This window comes from Grus americana, chromosome 2, assembly GCF_028858705.1.
Source record: "Grus americana isolate bGruAme1 chromosome 2, bGruAme1.mat, whole genome shotgun sequence".
Lineage (NCBI taxonomy): Eukaryota > Metazoa > Chordata > Aves > Gruiformes > Gruidae > Grus > Grus americana.
Genome location: NC_072853.1, coordinates 52,254,364 through 52,276,714, shown reverse-complemented (window position 1 = coordinate 52,276,714; position 22,351 = coordinate 52,254,364). Strand labels below are relative to the sequence as shown.

The following is a 22,351-nucleotide window of genomic DNA, read 5'->3' as shown; positions in this document are numbered from 1 at the left end:
GTGATCCATCTATAGGTCCTTTAAACTGAGACTAGGACAGAAACAAGTCAGTCGATGGTCATAGAAGTCAAAGTCCATTGAACATGAGCATCCATTCCGGGACATGTTTCTTCTTCAGTAGTGCCAGAGTCTCTTCTTCACCATGCTGTCTTCTGAAGACTTTTAGTGCTGCAACTAGTGCTGCCAACATCCAGTGTGGATTTCAGGCTCTGCAATCAGTCTCCCTCCAAGTAATGTTTTTGTGTCCATTTATCAGGGTGTTTTTGTACTTCCTTGTTGTTGCAATGCAAGGACCCTTTCTCCATTATTGACTCTTTTTTGGAAGAGAACACCAGACCTCCCACACCTACCCCCCCTTAGAGACAGCAGTGTTACTAAAGGAACTCTGCTCACCTTGTCCTTTGCTACTGATGTTGCTGTTGAACTCAAGTGTACGAGTTCTGCAGTTGTTGCTCTCTTCACTGTTCTGTGGGCAGCACCAGATACCATCCTCTGCTTCTGGCAGTGAGCAGGTCCACAAATGTCTTCTCTCATCTCTTAACACACCTTGATGTGTGTGGATGTATGCCATTTCCCTATAGCTTAAGATTTTTTGCTATGAGACGTCTTTTGGAAGGGAGAAGGTTTTTTGCACAAAAAATGGCAGGTTTTTTGTAGTCATCTCCCCTTGTACGAGGTTAAAGACTTTTATCATTACTTATTTTGGAGATAGTCTTTGGCCAGTGCTTTCTCCACATTCAGGGACTGACCCCATTCAACACTACCTTCTGTGGGCATTCTGCTTATCTTTCAGCCTGTGTGTGGATAGATGGCACTCTGTGTATGACTCTCTCAATTATCAGAGCTTTTGTATATTTCTAGATGTCTAGCACCATACGATAGCTGTTACCATCCTAGTTAGAGGCCATAGTGGAGCCTGTCACAAGTAGTTAGTATTTACCAGTGTCATTGTTATTTGCCTTGAAAACCCATTAAGAAACACACAATTCCATAGCCTGAGGTTCAGAGTTCTTTTTCACCTGTTCGCTCCCTTTTAGTTATTGGCCCCTATAGTTTCAGACATACCGAGAGTTATGTCTCAGAAATTAATTTCTGTTCTTCAGATTACTTCGAAAATTAATGTGATCACATGAACATTTTCTTCTTATTCAATTTCAGGTGAACAAAATGGTAACAGAAACCCTGGTGGGCTGCAAATTGGTGACCTTGTAAACATTGACCTTGATTTGGAAATTGTACAGTCTTTGCAGCATGGTCACGGAGGATGGACTGATGGCATGTTTGAAACCTTAACAACAACTGGAACAGTTTGTGGTATTGATGAGGATCATGACATTGTAGTACAATACCCAAGTGGCAACAGGTTTGTTATAAAGCCTTCATCATTGATTGTCATAAACTTCATTTGGTTTCAGCACTTGTGATAACTTGGTGCCAGAAGCTTTCTGTTCTCCTTTTGTGTCTATTAAGATTTCCTTGAGAATTTTGTATTCCTTCTGCAATGTGTAATAAGGGCTTAACCTTTAAAGATGCTTTAGCGGGCAGAGGAAGTTTGTTGCCTCTCATGGTGAAAATTTGAGTCCAGAATAATGAATGATGTTCTGAACTATGTTATTTCCAAAATGTAGTGTTTTAAGCACTAATTTCTTTTTTTTAATTACAAAATATCCCATGTTTTCAAGGGGAATGGTAATAGCAATGCATTGTGGGTTTTGGGGAAAATCGGTTAAAAAGACAGGTGACAAACTTTGTATGTTGGGGATCTTGTCTGATATAGAGTGACCTTGGCTTGATCTATATCTAGCATTTTCTTATTCAAAGAGATGTTAGTTTATGCAAATATGGACGAAGAATGGGCAGTGTTGGGGAAACTATCGCCAAAACCACTCCCTGCAAGCAGTTTAGGTTTGAAGTTTGAGCTGCATCCGTGCTAACAGGATTTAAACTCAGCTCTACAGCTGGATCTGAGCTGATAAGTCCACATGGGTTCGTGTTGGCTTGCTCTCAAGTATTTGGCTTATCTTTAAAAAGCAGCTAATTACTATAATACAATTTCAGTTGTATCTGGAGACTGACCTGTTCATTTTGTCCAGAAAGGATTAACAGTGCATTATTCATTCAGGCATTCCCTCAAGATATTTGTTAATATTGTAAAGTCATGCAAAACAATGCTCTCCAGCTTGTGTTAGCCAGCAGAAGGGATGCAAGTGGCTTTTCTTCTGACAGTCATGGCTGCAGAGCCAGTGAGTGCAGCTGCTCTATCTTGTGGTTTCCTCCCTGATTTTGTCCTTTATAGAGATTATCTGATGCTTCTCAACTAGATCACGTAGCTGAATAAAAGTCAACCCCAGACCAAATGGGCATGTAAAAGAGAGATAGCCATATTATGTATTAGAAGATAACTCAGCATAAAAACAGCTAAATGCCTCTAAACCAGTAAGATTTATAGTACAAATTAGGTTAAAATTGAGGTGTATCTACGACATCCATTTGATTGAAGAGTATTTTTATAACTGAATTTTGCAGCTTTTGACTTTGGAGAGAGGGGGCAAAATCCTATGTTCTTCCCATATTGTTTCCTGACAGTCTAGTCCCTTGTGAGAGAGCTTGGATCTTCCCCTTTTCAACCAGAGTCATCTCCTCCTCTCACTGGAAATATAAGCAAACAGTATAGCTACTTTCAGAACTACTATATTGTTGTCGGCTTGCTTACCCTTAGGCAGGTGCTTCTTCATTGCTTTACAAATGTACAACTCTGAAGATTACCCTGGAAATATTCAACTAATGAGCTACAGGCAAGTTCATGGGCAAAAATTGGTTAACAACAAATATGCCATAGTATCCACTTGCAGAAAGTTTGATGACATACAATCAGAATCTTGTCCAACAGATAATTTTTAAACATGTATTTCACTTCACATGTCTAAAATCTACTATAAATGATTCATTTCTTAGGTGGACGTTTAATCCAGCTGTTCTCACCAAAGCCAATGTTGTCCGAAGTGGAGATGCTGCTCAAGGTGCAGAAGGAGGTACCTCTCAATTTCAAGTGGGTGACCTTGTTCAAGTATGTTATGACTTGGAGCGAATCAAGCTTCTTCAGAGAGGTCATGGAGAGTGGGCTGAAGCAATGCTTCCGGTAAGTAGTTGTATGTTTGGATTCATGGAATGGTAAAACTTGTATAATATTTCCAGTTATGATTGATAATAATACCTGGAGGTTGTGGGAGTCAGTGATTTTTCTTCTAAGTTAGAGGAAGTGCATTTCATTAAACATGGTGTAATGCATGCTCAGATGTGGTAATCTGCTTAGCCTGATGAAACTTAGCTAAAGGTAATAGTGACTGTACTATTAAATAACTGACTTCATAAAATTTGTGACTTCTTATAACATTCAGATTTCTAAATATTTTATATTTATTTGCATTTGATGTTTTCTTTAATGCAGACTTTAGGTAAAGTTGGTCGGGTCCAGCAGATCTATTCAGACAGCGACTTAAAGGTAGAGGTTTGTGGGACATCTTGGACATATAATCCAGCAGCTGTCTCGAAGGTGGCATCAGCAGGATCTGCCATAAGTAATGCATCTGGTGGTAAGTTTGAAGAATACCAGTAATGTATGTATGGCGAGTATTTATGTTAATTAAAAATTAATAAGTACTGGTACATAGTTTGTATGCAAGGTTAATAATACTCAGACTTGAGTTTTGGCTAATTGATGTTATACCTTAGCAAAAGATACAAGAAAAAGCTTATAGTCAATATGGAGATGTTGGTTATTGTTATTGTATTGTATTGATAAGGCACAAAAACTCCAAATAGAATTTCGTTTTCTGTTTGACCACAGTGCAGATGTGTCTGTGGAGGTCTGCTCTAAGGACTTTAAAATGTGAATGATTGGAAGGAACATTAGGTTGTGACAGGGACTAAGGCACGACGAGTGTCACTGGCTGTAGCAAGCAGACTCCTTGTTTAATAGGTGGTGTGGGATAGCAAGCATAAGCGAGGGATGTGTTGCAAGCAGTTACTCAGGATAATATTATTTCCTTAAAATTTCTGTCTTAAAATTTATTCAGACATCCTTTGACTAATTACAGTGGGATTTTTTTGGTATGTGTCTATGTAAGCACATTTCAGTTCTGTTGAACCTGCTCCCGTTCATCTAATAATGAGGCAGAAAGACTATCCAATGTGTTTTATGTTCTGTTAGCTGTTTCACAGATCAATTAAACTAGAATGTTTTTCCTCTTTTTGGTCATAGCTAGTTGGTTTTTTCCTCTTCGCATCTTTGCTTTAATGCCAAGAAACCTTTCTACATAGTTTTGTAGAATTTTTCCTAGGGAGGCATAGATACAGTGAGTTTTCTGCAGGAAAGATAAAGCCACAGGGGGCATAAAACTAGCTAGAAGAGTAATATGAGTTAGCGTTTCAAATTACAGGGGACAGGGTATACCCTAAGTTAAGCTAGAAGACTAAAAAGCCTGTTATATCAATATGTAAATTCATGTTTTTACCTCCTCCCTACCCACCTGTATTTTGTGGTAGACAAGCTATTGTGGTTCAGTCAACTTTGTTTTGAAGTGCCTTATGTGACAGTCTCAAGTATCTAAAGGGTATTAGGGTGCAGCACTTAGAACTGAATAATAATTTACAGCAGCCATTTTATGGTGTTTTGTTTATTACTATGTACATGCCTTCAGAAACATGGCAAATTTAGCTGTTACTTTTCTGTTCTCGTGTGATTAGAATTGTAATTTCAATTGTTCTTTGTTTAATAATTATAGAGAGATTGTCCCAGCTGTTGAAGAAATTATTTGAAACCCAAGAATCCGGAGATCTCAATGAAGAATTAGTTAAAGCTGCTGCCAATGGAGATGTTGCTAAAGTGGAAGACCTGCTAAAGAGACCAGATGTCGATGTGAGTGTTCTGGTTTGGGAGGACCTGTATGCTGTTCTGGGGACCTGTAATACTAAAGGAAGTGAAGCTGTCCTACATGCTCCTTGCCAGTCACTAGTGTGTCTGCATAGAAGTAGTACAGCTGGTTCCAGTGTCTCTTCTCCCATTTGTTGTCCTATGCAATGTGTTGGAGTGTGTGTGAATAGTGCTTTACACCCTTTTTCACTGGACAGATTTTGTGTTCTATTGTCTGCCATGAATTAAAATACCTTCCAGCCTCTGTCAGAGTCAGGGCAGAGAACCAAACACTCACAATTAGTGAAGGGTCCTCAAGTTCTTTTGTTTTGAGGGAGTAGAAGGAAGGAGGGTAGATTTTGGGGGATTTTTTGCTGTTGTGTGTTGTGTTCTGGTTTTGTTTTTTTAACTCTCAAGGTAGATCATCTAATCTGCTCCCTGTCAGATTCCTTTTACCAACTTGTGTAATCACTTAGTAGTGAAAAGTCTAAAATAAAATGCTTAAGAATTATAGGACTTGATTCAGGGAACATGTTTTAAAATCACAATCAGATGTTTTTCTCATTATAGCAGTAGTAATTCTTGCAGATAAGAGACTAAACTCCATCAGTTCTGAGGATTGATTTGTAGCTCAAGATTATACAAAACATGGTATTTTGTTCATACTGACTCTTGTTGTTGCCATAAATTAGACAATAAAGTTAAATATACTGTAGAGCAGAGGACTGGTATTATTCCAAGACCTGTTCTCAAACTCTTGCCTTTACGGTAGCCCGAAGATGAAAGTTTTTAATCCAACTAGAGTTAAGGTCTTAATGTTTGAGATAAATCCATTTCTTCTTCTTTCCTTCAATCTAGCTAATGCTATAGAAATGAAGTAGAGAAGACCTAGGAGATTATCTGTGCCAGGAATGCAGCTGTCTAAAAAACTGTTCATTTGATAGATTTGATACTTTCATATCATACTTTTGCCTAGAGAGGTTGTGGAGGCCCCATCCATGGAAGTGTTCAAGACCAGGTTGGATGAGGCTTTGGGCAACGTGTTCTAGTGGAGGGTGTCCCTGCCCATAGCAGGGGGGTTGGAACTAGGTGATCTTTGAGGTCCCTTCCAACCCAAACCATTCTATGATTCTATGATATGCCTGTTGTTGCTTTAGCAGTATACAAGTGTCTCATAGGGGTGTGTGTGTATCCTGCAACTTACCTCAAAGTACTGATATGCTTCTAGGTGAATGGACAATGTGCTGGACACACAGCTATGCAAGCTGCTAGTCAGAATGGCCATGTTGACATTTTGAAGTTGCTTCTGAAACAGAATGTGGATGTAGAAGCAGAGGTAACCTAAATATTTCAAAATATGCTTTGTGTCTCCTTAAGTTTTAAACTTTGCTACATAGAGAAATAACGGTTCTGCTGGAGTTGCCTTCTCTTTAAATGTCAGAGAGAGTGAAAAACTGCTTTTCTTACTGTGATTATGTTCCCAAATTAGCCTCCTACTCACAATATTACAAAGGGTCAATATCCAGTTCTTTAGCACCTCTAATTAAGTGCAATATAAGGCTAATATATTAGAGCTGTGTAACCTAGTATGTGGTTGTAGTGGATGAAGCCCCTTCTTTATTTCCTTTATCTAATTTCAGCAGTAGAATGCAATAGGCTAGCACACTGCCTGTGGCATTCAGGGAAAAAGGTGTCGGAAGCTGCCATCTCAAACTTCAGATGCCTGCTGTGCTTCTTACATACAGTGTTCACTTAGGAGAAAGTTTTCCAGTCTTAACTAAAGCAAGTTTGAGCAGAAAGGAATAACAGTATCTTTGGGTAGCAACTGCCAACTCTGCTTCCAGTTTTTCAGGGTTGGTTGGGTTTTTTTTAGCTTCACCCAAAATGGAAGTATTTCTTTAGTTTGGGTTTTTAAGAATTATTCTTTGTGAGAAAATTATCTGTCGGCATACAGTGATATTTGCATTTTGAGTTGATTTTGCCTTGTTACTTACACAGAACACACTGATATTGAAGCCTTTGCTCATTTTGTGAAGCGCAAGAAGGATCTCTCAAATTTCTCTTAAGAATATAAATTAAAGCCTAATAGAATGCTTAGAAGTTAATAGCATGCCCAGTCATTGTTTGCATAACAGATAACTTTATATACTTGTGCATTTAGCTTTATATTTTGTTTGATATACAGAAGTTATAATATGTTAATACATTAATGAAGCAATAATGTAACCCTTGGAACTAAAATTATTTTTATATTCACAGATACACCATTACTTTATAAAGGTTTTCTGCTAAATGGTACAGATGGCTTAGATTTGATGTAGTACATACGTGCTGTGGCTTGATTTCTGTGAAGTAGCTTCATTTTAGAAGTAGTACTTTCACTATAGTATATAGCATATACTATAGTATGTAGTACTACTGTACTGTGGGATCAAAGTTGCTGTGTTAATCAAGTGGTGGACTGATACTTTCTTCTCTAGTATAGGGAAGGGTTAGAAGCATTAGAGAGGGAAGTAGAAGCACTGCTTACACAGCTTCAAGATAATACACCTGGTAATCAGCTAGCATTGGAATTGTTCAGAGTTCATGTTTGCTCAGGCTTCAGAAGTATTGTAACACCACCACTAAAAGTATTTTCAGGGTTTTTATTTGAATTTTCAAGCCTTTTTCATGTAACTGAGTTAATTAAGTGATGATATTCCTACTTAATTATATAACACAATATGATTAGATTAATGTTTATATGTTTCAAGCTTTAAAAAAATGTCAGTTGTCTATAAATTAGCAATGTAAAGATGCAGCAGAGCCATCCCATTAAGCAGAGTGCAAAAATTTAGTCCATTTACTTCACTGACAAATTACCACATATCGGTGAAACAAAGTGCTATGTAAATATAAATGTTATGACAGTTTAACACTACTGTCATGCTCTTGATAAGTTTTACCTCATGATGATCTTTGTAACCAGATGAGAAGTGCGGAGAAGTTCCTCTTTCTGATCTTTTCCCCTTCCAAATGGGCAAGCTTTGGCTTCTTTTGACTGCTCGTTTGTTAAATTACCCTGAGAAAAAATCCTGCTATCTTAGAAGACAATTTCATAGCATGAGTTGATTTGGAAGGCATAAAAATATCTTGCTTTCAAGAGCTATTAAAGCAGCTGTTTAGTGCCCTGACAATCTTGAAAACCGTATTCATCTTTCCCAAAAGATATATTTGATAATTAGCAGATAAGTCTCCTTATATAATTTTTTAAATGCTGTAACTAGTCTCATTGTTACCTTGCAATTGTGCAAATACAGTTTATGCTAAGAATGATTAATTTTTGCATTGATGCAAAATATATTAGAAATGCGTTACACATAATAAAAATGACTTTTGAAAGACCTTGTTGAAGGAGAAGCAAATTGATAAGAGAAACTAAGCTTACCCAAGAGAGGCATCCAATGTGCCTTTGATCAGTCATGATTTTATCTTTTCCTTACAATTTTTGGTATTTCTCCATCGTCAAAATTAAATCCTACAAATACAGTGCAATATTCCACTGTGCACAAAAATTTATTTAGAAACTAGCTTATGGAAGTTATTATTTCATTGAAACCTGTTATTACCTTCCATTTTACTTTTAGCTTTTGCATACTGTCATTAATGTTGAAGTCACTGGATTAATATTTCAAAATATTTCATGTAGTACAGTCCACTCTTACGGATGTTAAAATAACCCAAACTGACAAATTTGACTTTAATACTTTAATTCTCAGTTTGGATGAAACTGAAACAAACTGAATTTAATTGGAGCTTTAATATTGTGAATCATCATAGAATCAGACCTTATAATTAATTTCAGCATCAATCCCAAATTTCCTTTGGAAGAGGTTTATTAACTGAAAACTAAGACACATCTAATAAACCCTAATAAATATTAGCTTAATTGTATGAACAAGGCAATTCTTTTGTCTTATCCCATGATTTGGAATCTGTAACTCTTCCTGGGTTACAGGAAGGGTTATCCTGGGTTACTGAGTGTAATGTTTTTTGGGTTTGGGGGGTTGGATTTTGTTAGTGGGTTTTTTGATAGCGGTTGTTTTGTAGTAGAAACCCAAACAAATCCATTCATGTTTCTAATGAACACATCACTCAAAGACACAGGGCAATAGTTGTATATGGTATAGAATATTGTATGTCATAGAATATGTATGTTTATATACGAACAGACTCTTCATCCTCTGCTGTGGTTTGAGCAATTATTTTAATTAGGTATTTAAATGGTATCAGGCTTGTCTAATTTTTCTTTAAAGAAATCAAATATGCACAATTGTTCAGTTTAAATTAATCTTCTTGTTTAAATGCAAAGGAAATGTGGAATGTACTTGGTCAAATTAATGTTTCTACTTTAGGACAAAGATGGAGACAGGGCTGTCCATCATGCAGCCTTCGGTGATGAGGGTGCTGTGATAGAAGTCTTGCACCGAGGCAGTGCAGATTTGAACGCTCGTAACAAACGCAGGCAGACTCCCCTTCATATTGCTGTCAACAAAGGTCATCTGCAAGTTGTGAAGACTTTACTGGACTTTGGCTGCCATCCTAGTCTCCAGGTAAAGTAAATATCAATGTAGATTCACTTTTTAGCCACTGAATTTTATGATTTGCTGTGTGTAGGTGATAGAATAATTGTGGAAAATGGGATTGAAACGAATGGATCCTGTGAAGTTATCTGTTCCAGCCTCTACCCCAGCATGTGATCAGCTGTAATAAAAATGCTATTAAATCTATTTGGTTTTGTGGCAGCTAGATAGGCACCTGATTTATTCTAGCCAGTTGATGTTAATTGGTATTTTCACAGACTGTAGTTATCTGTAATTGTTAGCTTTCCCTCCAGATTAATTCCTCCTCTGTCGAATCCACAGCTGTTTGCTCCTGCAAGCGACAGCTTTGCATTTTTTGGCTGATAATACTGTGGAATGTTTTGTTAAATATTTTTTTCAGAATTGACCTGTCATTGATAGAACTATTTAGCCAGACTCTCTTTTAAATGTTCATCCTTTTACCTAAAAAACTCTCATGCATAGGGCCTCAAGTACCATCATTTCACAGGCAGTTTTATCTGTGATGAATGTGGCGGAAGCTGTAACATATGACTGCAATGTCCTGTTGAGGAGGTAGAGTAGAAACCTGCTGTCAAATAAGCAGGCATCCACATTCTGCATGAGCTGAATGCAGCAACATGCAGGACATTAGTGAAACAAATCAGAATGGGTAAATTTGAAGAGATTTGCAACAGAAATAAAAAGCTGTAATGTTCTGGGCAAATCAAGATACACAGTAATAACACATTTACCTCCTTGTTTTCCCATGTCAATAATCAATGATTTTTTTTTTATGCTGTATATCCACATAAAGATGAGCAAACTTTCTTGAAATTAGTGAATATAGTGATTATTTATCTGCTTCCACCTGGCTTTGTAGGTACTGTCTTGATCTTGCTGAGGTTCAGCTGTTGGCCAGCTAGTGCCCATCCAGACCCTATTTAGTATGTTGAAAAGTAGATATAATGAGGAGTCTACTGTGTTGAGCTCAATAAAGGGTGACTGTATATCATATAATGATGTATGATATATGGGTAGCCAAAGTGGATGTGCCTGACTAAATTATAGAAGTCTGTTTCAATTGAAAAATTCAGTAGAATGGTGCTATGAAACTCCATCTGGAAAATATAATTGTCGTTGAAAATAATGAACTTTCAGATCCTGCATGTGTGCTGAGGAACTCTGATGTGCAGTAGGTAGTTGATTTGGTGGATGAGAGCACAGGGGAGTCAGACTGAGGCATGACTACAATTTAACTGGCCAGCACTCCACTACTCAAGCCAATTCACTGTGTGAACAGAAATGTGTCTTGGTCTGTAAACGGTAAATTCGGGAAATATGATCAATTAAACCAAATAGAAGCTACATAGTTTAGTTTTGGCAAACTGCTTCATACTGGTTCAGGTGTTTCCTATACTCTGGCACTTTTTGTTTGGCAGTTTTTGGTTTTCACTGTTAAGATTTGTTTTCGTATTAGTGTATTGCTAAAATGTTCAGTTCCTGTGTTAGTCAGTGTGCAGTTGAGTCAGTGTCAGTGACAAAAGACTTCCTGACTTATATGGTGTTAAAATTTTACTGGAAGCATAAATCTAGAGAGTTTGCCTATACAGCAGCAAATAAGCTTAAATGGATGTGTTTTCTCACTGTTAGTCTAGGGCATTCCTCTTCAGTCCAACCATTTGGGTCCTTGAATAAGTAATGTACAAAATGCTTCTAGGAATAAAAAGTATTTTTCCCTTATTTGGGATATTTGAAAAATAAAGCGTCAAGCTAAAAATATAAATTCTTTGCCTTTTCAATTATGCACTGAAATCAGGAGTTGGTTGATGATCCTTATGGGTCCCTTCCAATTCAGGGTATTCTATGATTCTATGATATTTTTATGTACCTTATGTAATGTAATCTGGTATTAGCTGTAACAAGTTTAAAAGCTTGATACTGCTTATGACATTGGCCTTTGCTTCATGGAAGTTGATCTGCTTCAGTTAAAACACCGAATATACCTAAGTTCATTACTTGGACTGCATTTTATTTTGATTTGCTTATGCTTTTATTTCACACTGTCTTTTTGGTATTGTCTTTTACGTGGTTAATTGGCTCAATCTTAGCATTCATTACTCCAAATTCTCTGCTTCCTTCTGCCTGACTAGTCTGCTCTCTGTTGTGTTAGTTTTTGTTGCTGTCCTGTTACTCATGAATTGTAACTTGGGTATCAACTCCATCCGGATACGAGGCATGGAGAAGCTAATGTCTACACCGGTGTCCTCAGTACTATCAGATGCAAGGGGTACTTGAGCTCTGGGTTTGAGTTCTGGTAGTAGTGTAATCGTAGAGTACTGGAGCCCTGTGGGATTACCCACTGAACCATTTGCAAAGCCAGAGCAAGATCAGAAGCAGTGCTCTGAACTCTGCAGCATAGCAACACTTTTAGGTCTGAAGAACTGTTTTGCATTTGTGTGGTCAGTTTTCCTAGTGATATTTAAGCATCTTTTTTTCTTTAATGTGGATGCATGCCAAAATTGATGTGAACTGTTTCTCATTTTAGGATTCTGAAGGTGACACTCCACTCCATGATGCAATAAGTAAAAAGCGTGATGACATCCTTGCTGTATTGTTAGAAGCTGGAGCAGATGTTACTATCACCAACAACAATGGGTTTAATGCTCTTCACCACGCTGCACTAAGAGGAAACCCTAGGTAAAGATTTGTTTTAAAGATTATTTTATCATTTGTAAAAGAAAAAACAAGTGCATAGGAGGGTAGAATTATGGTATTCTTTCAAAAGATCCTTAAACCTGCATGTAATATTTCTTAAATCTTGATGTTGCTTAGATAAGCATCTTTTTAATACTTGGGAAGCCATTATTAGAATGAAGCTACTAGTCTGCTCAGTTTAATGCTGTATTTGGGTAACTCCAAATCCCTGGGAAATTTCCTGTGGTGGCTGTAAAATTTCACCGATAAAGGTTTTGATAAGTAAGTTAAGTTCTTAAGATGGGATCTTAAGATAGGATTTGTAAAAATGTTTCCCTTCTTGAATATTGGAATTGGGAAGGGGATTTGAGTTTTTAAGGAATGCTTATTTCTGAATAATTATTAAATATACCATGCAGTTATGAAGTGTTCTTAGGATTGTTGTGTTAATTTATATATGTCAGTATAAGAAATATTTAATGTTGTTTTCTTAGAAGTATGTATAGAAGGAATTTCTTATTTCAGCTTTTATATAGCAGCTCATCTGAAAAAGTTAGTTTTAAGGCATAATTTTATGCTAAGCTGCATACTATACATCCACATTCGAACTTCAGTTAAGATAGCTTTCAAAAACTATTGCATAAATAGAACTTAATGGAAAACATGCTGCGTTGCTAGTTGTTCATTACATTATGGATAAACAGTATTGTTCAGAGCTGTCATTCTAGCAAGACTTCAATAATATTTTAGTGTATGGTGGAGAATTCAGTGTAGTTTACACAGAATAAGAAATGTGTATGTTTACTTGTCCAACTCCACTCAACTGAAAAGTAGAATTTAGTAGTAAAGTTGGGCAAATAAGGCTGTATATTAATATATGGGAATAAAATCTGGGTTAGTCTCTTAGAACATAGCTATCAAGACTGATAGTTAAAAAGTAAACATAAATATTTATATATGTATAGGGAATGGAATCACTTCACAAATTGAAAGTAGCGGTTGGAAGTGTTGATAGGAACGATAAATGTGTTTACCATTTTCTGCAGTGCTCATAAAAGGTCTGTAAAAGAACATGTCAAGAACCTAGTGAAGGGAGCTTATTTTTGGCATTCAGAAGACAATTCTTTCGAGTCTGACATGGTAACTTCACTTAATGTGAATTCTCCATGTTTACATAACAGCATGAGTCAGGAGTACTGTCTCCTGTGTCCAGTTACCTAGGTGGGGTGTTTTTTGTTAGTTTTTTTTGTTCTGCAATGCTTTCCTTAGGCTCTTGTGATAGTTGGTTTGTGTGATTGTGGTCTCAGTATGAGACGCAGGGAAAGTGCATGGGGGAGAAAAGCTCTTCATAGGGATGCTGAAGATTTTTCTGTGAGTGAATGTTTTAGGAGTGGCAGGCTTTTTCTTTGATGGAGAGCACCAAATTGTAGTTCAGACTGGGTCAGTTTGGTTGGTAGAATGTGAGGCATAATGCAGTTTTTCTCAGAATCCTCTTTCCTTTACAGAAGCTTTTATTGGAAGAATAGGAAAATATTTCCAGTATTAGTGATTGGAACCCTGTGTAGGTTCCCCCATACGTGGGGTTTCACTTGCATCTAAAACAGATACCTGAAGCTGTTGGGTATCTACTTTTTTGGTTGCATTTGCATCTAAGCACTTCTGAAGCATGTAAAAAGAGAGAATGTTGTCTCCATCACAGTAGTAGTAGTTCATTTGTTCACAGCATTAGTATTTTACACATCAGCCTGGGAAGAAACTCATGAAAATGAAACCAAAATAAAACTATATTTAAAAATCTTCCCCCCCCCCCAGCCAAGAAAATCATAATAGTTTGACTCATTTAGGAGTTAAGTTTTTTATTTTCTTTAAGACTTCAGTGATAATAATTTATTTCATTGTTGATTCTGTAGTTCTACTACTGGCCTGTTTCTGAATGAAACTAAAGGTTTTATATTTGCCACTTTGTTTTTCTAATCTGATACAGAACAATGGATATTACTAATCTGTTAAATGCACTAAGCACAAGCTATTTAAAACACTGTTAAAAATAACCTCCTGAACTTCAGCTTGTAGCTGATATGGGTCACAAGCAGTACATAATATATTCTCCTTGAAACCTTACTTAAGGACCTATCTTTCCTAATCTAAGCTTTCCTGCTCCACCTAAACTGGTATTTTTGTGGCCTCGGGCTGTGGTGCCTTATATGGAATACAGAGCACAAAATTCCCCTAAATGTCATATACATAAAGATACTATGTCATTTTATAATTATTATTTTATAAGAGTTAAACATGTATATAAAAAAGCGTGTATACATATCTATACTTATAAAAATAAAATACTATGTATTTAAGTATTGATAAAGTCCACATCCACCTTCCTTGTTAATGATAATAAAATAAATACATGTTTTAAGTGTGTGGATACCACAATAAAGTGAACTAGATTTCTATAGAATTTTTTACAGAATTTTTAACCTATTTTCCAAATAGGTATTTGGAACCAATTTCATTTTCAGTGCAAAAACTATTCTGCTTCTTGCTTGAGTTCTGACCTTTACTAATAGTAGGGAGTTAGATCTCCAAGAAAAAAATCTCACAAACTGTGCTGAGAAGAACACTTGAAAGTGTTTTATTTTTCATATGAAAATAAATATATTCTATTTCAAACATTTGAATATTAGATAAATATTATAAGACAGTGATTGATGTCAAATAGCTTACATTTTTCTGAGCACTTAATCTTCCACGGCAGTTTGGCAGTGTTTTCCAGAAGTGAAGGTATAGTGTGTTTTGGAGAGCATACTATTGTTGGTGGAATATTTCTACTTTTAATAATTTGCTTCTCTTCGTATCTTGTGAATTGGTACAGAAACAGAACTTCTGGTTTTTGTGCTGATGTATAATGTAGAAATGTAGAGTGGATGTTACTCAGTTTATGCAGTAGGTAGCTTTGGACTTGTGCATAGGAGATGGAGCTAAGAAGAAATTTTAAATGAAGTGTGGGGAAGTTAAGATTTTATTTAATACATAGTTTCTTGTTCATGATTTTTAACTGATTAATCGTATTAAAAGTGCATTTATTTTGGACTTTTTTTCAAAGTACTGTGAACCTCAAAGCTTGGCAGACTTCGCCTCTTCAGTGTTAATGAGATTTTTCAGACAGAAAAAAGGAGGGTAGAATTTGAAAATACTGTACAGATTGGTTATTTTTGCAATGTTATCAACTCTTGGTTGTCTTTGATCTACTCAGATACCTGTGACTTCAGATTTTTGAGCTGAAGACATGACTGTGAGGTGTAGGCGTATTTTATATCCGTTGTCCCAGTTAGTTCTAGATTTGCATTGTATCTTGTGAAGAGAGCTTTATTCACACTGCAGCTAGCATCTGAAATAGAGGCTGCTTTTAGAGCTGACCTGACTTTGCACATGTGTATGACTAGTTCTTCAGAGAAATAAATTCTGTTGGACTTTAAATCAAAAAATTATGACCTGGTAATGTGTGCTTACAGCCCAGAAAGCCAACCGTATCCTGGGCTGCATCAAAAGCAGCATGACCAGCAGGTTGAGGGAGGTGATCCTGCCCCTCTAATCTGCTCTCTCTCATGAGACCCCACCTGGAGTACTGCATCCAGCTCTGGGGGCCCCAGTACAAGACAGGGCCCTGTTGGAGTGGGTCCAGAGGAGGGCCACAAAGATGATGAGAGGGCTGGAGCACTTCTCCTATGAAGACAGGCTGAGAGAGTTGGGATTGTTCAGCCTGGAGAAGAGAAGGCTCTGGGGAGACCTTATAGCAGCCTTACAGTACCTGAAGGTTCCTACAGGAAATCTGGTGAGGGACTGTTTACAGGGGTGTGGAGTGAGAGGACGAGAGGTAATGGCTTTAAGCTGAAGGAGGGGAGATTTAGATTAGATGTAAGGAAAAAAATTTGTCACTGTGAGGATGGTGAGGCACAGGAACAGGTTGCCCAGAGAAGCTGCAGATGCCCTCTCCCTGGAAGTGTTTAAGGCCAGGTTGGATGGGGCTTTGGGCAACGTGGTCTAGTGGAGGGTGTCCCTGCCCATGGCAGGGGGGTTGGAACTAGGTGATTTTTGAGGTCCCTTCCAACCCAACCCATTCTGTGAATCTATGATTAAAATCTTGGAGTAAGATGTAGATTTCATGTACTGCTGTCCAATAGCAAGGAGTATGTTGGTTTTATGTTCATAAGCTTGTAAGTAGGAGATTGTGGTTTAAAACGGAATTGTAATTTTTCCTCGTGATTGTCTTCTTATTTAGTAGATCTCTCCTTGAACCATCTCCTACATGATTTGAACTGATTGGCAGTGGAATTTTTAACTAGCTGTTTATTTGAGAGGTGAGTTTTCTCACCTCTACGTAGTGTCTCAGGGACTTATGTGCTGTGTTGTCATGGAGGTTCTCAAAGAGACAAGTTGTGAGGTAATTGAAGAGTTGGGCAATTATTTCCTAAACCAGTAAAAGTGATTTTTTGCTCTCGTATTTGCAGTTCTGACAGTAAGTGCAGGTTGAAGCTGGGTGCAGAAAAAGTGTGTTCCTAAAAACCTCTTATTGAAGTATTATGTCATAAAAAGCTTTGAAAGAATACTTTCGTTCATGTTGGTTTGGAGAAAGAATATAATCGCCATGAGCAGACCTATAATTAGATGGCAGATTAGCCTGTAGTTGTTGAGGTCAGTGACAAATTTATTACCTTTAAATAGTAAATAATATGCCCAGCATGTACAAGATGGCAAATACAGTTCCTACCCTGTGGAGTTTCCTCCCTTGTGCAATTAAAAAAAAAAAAAAAAAAAAAAAAAAAGGAGGGGTGTAAGGGAGAGAGGGGTGGCCAGAAAGTAGACCTGCCCTACATTACTAATACTGTTCACGATTGCTTCCTTTTGATCATTTTTGGTCATTTCTGCTACAAAGGGCAACAGACTTGAGGAAAAATACAAAACACAATAAATCATTGGAAAATGTCTTTATTTCAGTGCTTTCCTATCTTCTTTATAAATGTTGTAAGAGATCAATTTTCACTGAATACGGACAGAATATTAAACACGAGTAGCTATTTAGTTACAAATACAACCTTGAAATTTTTGAATACAGAGTTTGCTACACTCCTTACCTCCCATCTTCAAGCTGCCTAGAATATTTGAATTCAACTGCGTAGTTACTCTGAGCAGTCTTAGTGTCCAGTTTTTAAAATATGAGAAATCCTGTAGTGATCAATGCATAGCTACAGCTGGTTGAAGGGGACCAAATCCATTGAAGAGGTGATTTGGTTCCATTTTACCAGCTTTAGCAAAGCATTGGAGTGCAGGGAGGTTATAATTCAGTAACATGCTTTTAAGTACATGAACGGTTCACAAAGAGCATGTGGCTTGCTTCTGTGTTGCAGATTTTGTTTCTAGTCAATGCAAATGTAAATTACTAATTTGGAGATGGCAAAATGGCAAGCTGTGTACCAAAAAAGCCTGTACAGTATCCAGGTTTGCTCCTTCCTTGAGTATTTCCTAGAGGCTCTTTGGATGAGTCTCAAATCAAATTATAGTTACAGTTTTAACTTTTTTTCTGGTCTGTAATATTGAAATTCTGAAGTAGTGACCAGAAACTGTAGTCTTACAATTTCTGCTCATGTAGAGCTCCCTTGGCTCTTTGTGTTAAACTTTACTGGGGAAGAAGGTTTCGGTTTCCTCCCTGCCCTCCCCCCCCATTCATTTTCTGGCAGGTTCCCTTATGCAGCTGCTTTAATGCTGTAGTTGGTTAGCACAAATATAAATGTCAAGTGCTTTCAATTCCAGTACTATATCTCTGGTTAGTATTAACTTTTTAGGAATGATTATATAACATAGCAGGATAGATTTATTTTTTTTTACCGTGATCGTATATGTAAAAACGGTTAATGCCAGAAACATAGAGCTTTTAAAGAATTATCTGTGGTTGCATCTGATTTCTTCTAAATTAAGGTCCTTAATGCATTTGTGCATGCTCATGTAGCTTTTTTTCTGCTGTACACTGAATTCTTTTTGAACTTTGACTGTGGTGGGAAATAGGGGGCAACCTTGGTTCAAGCCATACACTAGTAATGAGTATGTCAAGTATAGTCTACATCTGTTTGTTGCATAGTCTGATACTAGTGAGATTTATGTAAATATATTCCCAACACCATGTATCCTGATAGAAACATAGCAGGTGTGTCACTTGGACTTAAGCATTAAAGATGGCTATAAAATTAGTTTCTATTTTTACCGGTTATACAGGAACTGTTTTACAGATACAGCTGCTCAAGTACGCTTTTGGATGGCAATACAGTTTCATGTAGTGGCCATATCGGGACAAAAAACGGCCGTGGAAAAAAAGCCGTGTAGCATTTGATAATGTCAGCATCTGTTATCCCTGTCAGTCACACAGTTGAAATGTTTGAGTTACAACTGTGTCAGCAGATGCCCAAAGTTCAACGTGTGCTCAGTTAAAATTGAACAGCTGATCTAAGTGATGGATGTGACATTTTAGAGTGACTGGATATGTATTCTTAGAGATAGGCTAACATGAACTAGCAGGAAGCAATGTCAACATGTAATTTTAACTTTTGTATCACTCTGCACTGTCATTTTGTTTCGGAATAGCATTGCAATGTTATACAAAGAAGAGAAGAAATAACACAACATGATGAATTGTTACCAAAAACCTTTCAAAATAAATTTAAGCTGTTAAAAAGTTGGTCTGATAATATAGTGGAAGCCAAATCAATTGGTGGTGAGGACAGTAACTCTTTGGGAAAAGAATTAAATGCTTCACAATTAAGCCCTCTGCAAAGCTGTTGGTAATACCGAATTGCTTTTGTGAGCATGATGAAGTTCAGTAGCATTGCTCCATTTAGAAAAGCTACTGCAATTTTATTTGTTTCCCACTAAAAAGCAGGGTTTAATTTAGATGTTAAGATACTGCCGTCTTTGTGCCAAAATATCTGCTTGTAAGAGAAATAGCTTTAAAACAAATACTAATATTTTACTTAAGAAAATGATGTTGATAAGATAAAGTTTCTTCTTGTATATATGTTATTCTGTAGTTTCGGGTAATAGAAATAGCAGGCTATGTATAGTATTAGCTATTTGAGAATTATGTGAGTATTTAAAAATAAGATTCTCCATCTGAAAATGGTGCATTGCCCCTTTTTTTTTTTTTTTTTTTCTCCCAGACATTTTAATAAGTCACAAGGGTAGAGTTAGAATCTTTAATCTGGACGAAATGTGCCTACTTATCATGGATGTATCCTGTTTAATAACTGCTTTTAGAAGGCTGCTGTCATGAATAGGAATGGCTGGATTAATGAGCCAGGAGGTCTTTCCTCATATTTTTCCTTATTCCTGAATTTGATGTTAAGCATCTTTACTGAAGGATGGTATGCGCTGGTATATTTTAATTAATACCACTTTTAAGACTTAAAACCATTGCAGGACTATTTCTGGTGTAGTTCTTAGAATTTTTCTGGATGCTACAAAGTCATATTTTCATGGCCAATTTTCTTAAATTTGGATTTAAAATAAATTCAGCTTATTTGAAAATAGTATTTAAGATAACTTACCTTCTAGGTTGTAGTGGTCATTTGTGTTTTCATTTAGGAATCTGTCAATAGCTTTAATCTGCTGACTAGCGACTGTGGCCTAGAAATCTCTGTATTGTCACTTTCTACTCATAAACCTGACACTGCACTTTGTATCGAAGAGCTCAGTGAGCATAGTAAGTGCTGATTTGGAGAAAATTCTAATTTAAGTCTCATATATTAAATTACAGAAATTATATACTCAATTATTTGGCTATCCTTTTCTCTAAATCAGTCTTAATTTTTTAGCTGTTTCTACTTGTGTCCTAGTTGCAACCTGTAGGTTAAATTCTATGGTAGCTGTAAATTTAAATACTGCCATCTGAAGTACACGGAACTGGCTGTGATTAATAAAATGATGGCTTGTTTTTAATGAGATACCTTTTGATAATCGGGCTTTTAAGATTAGTTTAGGATCTATTGAGTGAGGGGTACTGGTGATGATAAATTTTGCAGCTACGCTGCAATCTTAATCAGTGCATTTCAAGGGTTCATTTCCAGCCTTGTTTTGAATTCTTTATTTACAACTAATGTTCTGCTTATCAGCTGTGAACAATTTTTTCTGCCCACTTTTATAGTCATTTAATTTAATGTTTTGTGATTTGTTACTAACAAGTACGGGTTATTTTGGCAATACCAGCTGACCCTTAGCAAGTTAATTTGTCACATGAATGTCATTCAAACAAGAGGGAAACCTGTTTCTTCCAACAGCTGTTTAGTTTCCTCTTACTGGTCGTTCTGTGCCTGCCAAAAATACATACTTCTTTACATTCCATAGCATTGTATGTTCATATGGGTACATAAAGAAGTATGTACTCTGAGCAGGTACACATAGAGTTGCCCGACTACCTGTCAGATGAACCTGCAAAGTATTTTGCTGCTTTCCATTGCTGTCATTAGGTAAAACTCAGGCTGACAATTCCTTGGAAGAACAGTATTATGATTAACTGATGGTAGAAAATAAGCATATTATTCTAACTGAACTTTGCAATGCAATTTACCTGCACAGTGGCTTAAAGCCGGTTATAGTTCATTGTGCTGGAATGGCATGGACATTAGAAGTGCTTTTCCAGACTTTTGCAGCCTCTTGCTGTTCATTCTGAGTGACCACATTTGAGTGGAGAGTTGTATTGCTGGTAACTTTCCAATGTGTTTTCTGGAATTCGTAGTTGTATTCCACTGTAAAAACTTCAGCTTCCTCCAGGTCTTCTAGCAGATTTCCACGCTGGTATACAGTTTGCATCTAGTGTCCTGAAGGGAAGTATAGACTTGTCTAATACAGCACTTATAAACTTTTTTTCCTACCCTCCCCTGTCCCACTTCCATGCTTTTTGTATCCCATGCAGTATTCTGCAAACTCTTTGCAGGATTATACTTATTTCTGCTGTAGATCAGAATGGTTTAAAAAAATTTAAAAAACAGCACATGCCACAGGCGATCCTGCTTATTGTAAAGATTATATTGAATTAAGAAAACAACCTCTTACTGCTGTGACAGGATTTGGATTGTTAGGCCAAAGGTCACATGTGAAAGCTAATACCTATTTGACACTTCTGCAAGCAGCTTTTCTCATTTTTTAAAGTTGACACTCACCTGCTTCAGTCAAAATCTTGTCCACACCTGAAACGTTTGACAACTAAAAAAATCCCAACAAACCCTTAAAGAAACAAATCCCAAGTTTAACCCTGTTTCCTCAGACTCTGTGCACCTTGGTTTGGAATAGTAGTTAAATATTTGATGTACAGTATGGGCTTGACTTCTGAGGGGCTGACAGATATAGCTTATGGTCACTTAATTTGCATTTCAGGAGTTGATTTGAGGTTACAGTAATCTTTATCTTTACAGTATTATAAGGTAAATTTGAAATAAGCTTAACAATTAGTAAATATAATAGTTGCAAGGAAAGCTGAGAGTAGAGGAAGTAAGAATTTCTGCAGCTCATGACAAAAACCTAGTGCAGCTGATAGAGAGCAAATCAGAGTGTAGCACTAGCTAGCACAGTACTACAAGGAGAAACGGCAATGCAGCATTAGAATCACAGCAGTCACATTCTAGTTTTTAAGTAGGTTGTTTTCATGTACATCTGAGATAAAGCACCTTGAAATTTTTTCTTAGACGTACTTGAGAACTCAGCATTGCACTACCACACTGTTTATTAGATTTTCTTTTTAAAGTTGGTAATTTTTTTTAGTTATGCATAGGAAGATGAGAATATATTTCACTGAAATGAACAATCAGTTAATGGCATTGCAATTTTTGAGTTTATCTTCTTTAAAAAGAATTCTGCCTACCAAGCAACTTGGGTTTTTGGTTTTTTTTGCTATGAAATTTGGACTAATGTTGTTTGCTTTCAACCTGCTCTTTACACTACAAATGTTTGGTACTTTAACACACTCAAAATTAAGCTGTTCCCAGAGTAGAGGGATAAATACAACAATAAAAAAAAACATTCTAGTAAATAAGTTACACATGCAGAAAGTCATAGGCATCCTTTAAACGTGCAGAATAATGCAGGTCTCCTGATGTTCTATTACCTGTAAGCTTAGTATCAT

The 22,351-nt window shown here is 36.7% G+C and overlaps 1 protein-coding gene across 4 annotated transcripts in view; it reads left to right on the top strand.

Moving 5' to 3' along the window:
- Positions 1 to 22,351, top strand: part of MIB1 (MIB E3 ubiquitin protein ligase 1) — a 90,919-nt gene that overhangs the window by 32,654 nt on the left and 35,914 nt on the right. For all 4 annotated transcript variants that reach the window (XM_054815297.1, XM_054815296.1, XM_054815300.1 and 1 more), the window contains exons 6-12: positions 1,159 to 1,363; positions 2,956 to 3,139; positions 3,449 to 3,593; positions 4,785 to 4,918; positions 6,141 to 6,248; positions 9,307 to 9,504; positions 12,041 to 12,192. In XM_054815297.1, the coding sequence (XP_054671272.1) occupies positions 1,159 to 1,363; positions 2,956 to 3,139; positions 3,449 to 3,593; positions 4,785 to 4,918; positions 6,141 to 6,248; positions 9,307 to 9,504; positions 12,041 to 12,192 (1,126 nt within the window). The remainder of the gene's footprint in view (positions 1 to 1,158; positions 1,364 to 2,955; positions 3,140 to 3,448; positions 3,594 to 4,784; positions 4,919 to 6,140; positions 6,249 to 9,306; positions 9,505 to 12,040; positions 12,193 to 22,351) is intronic.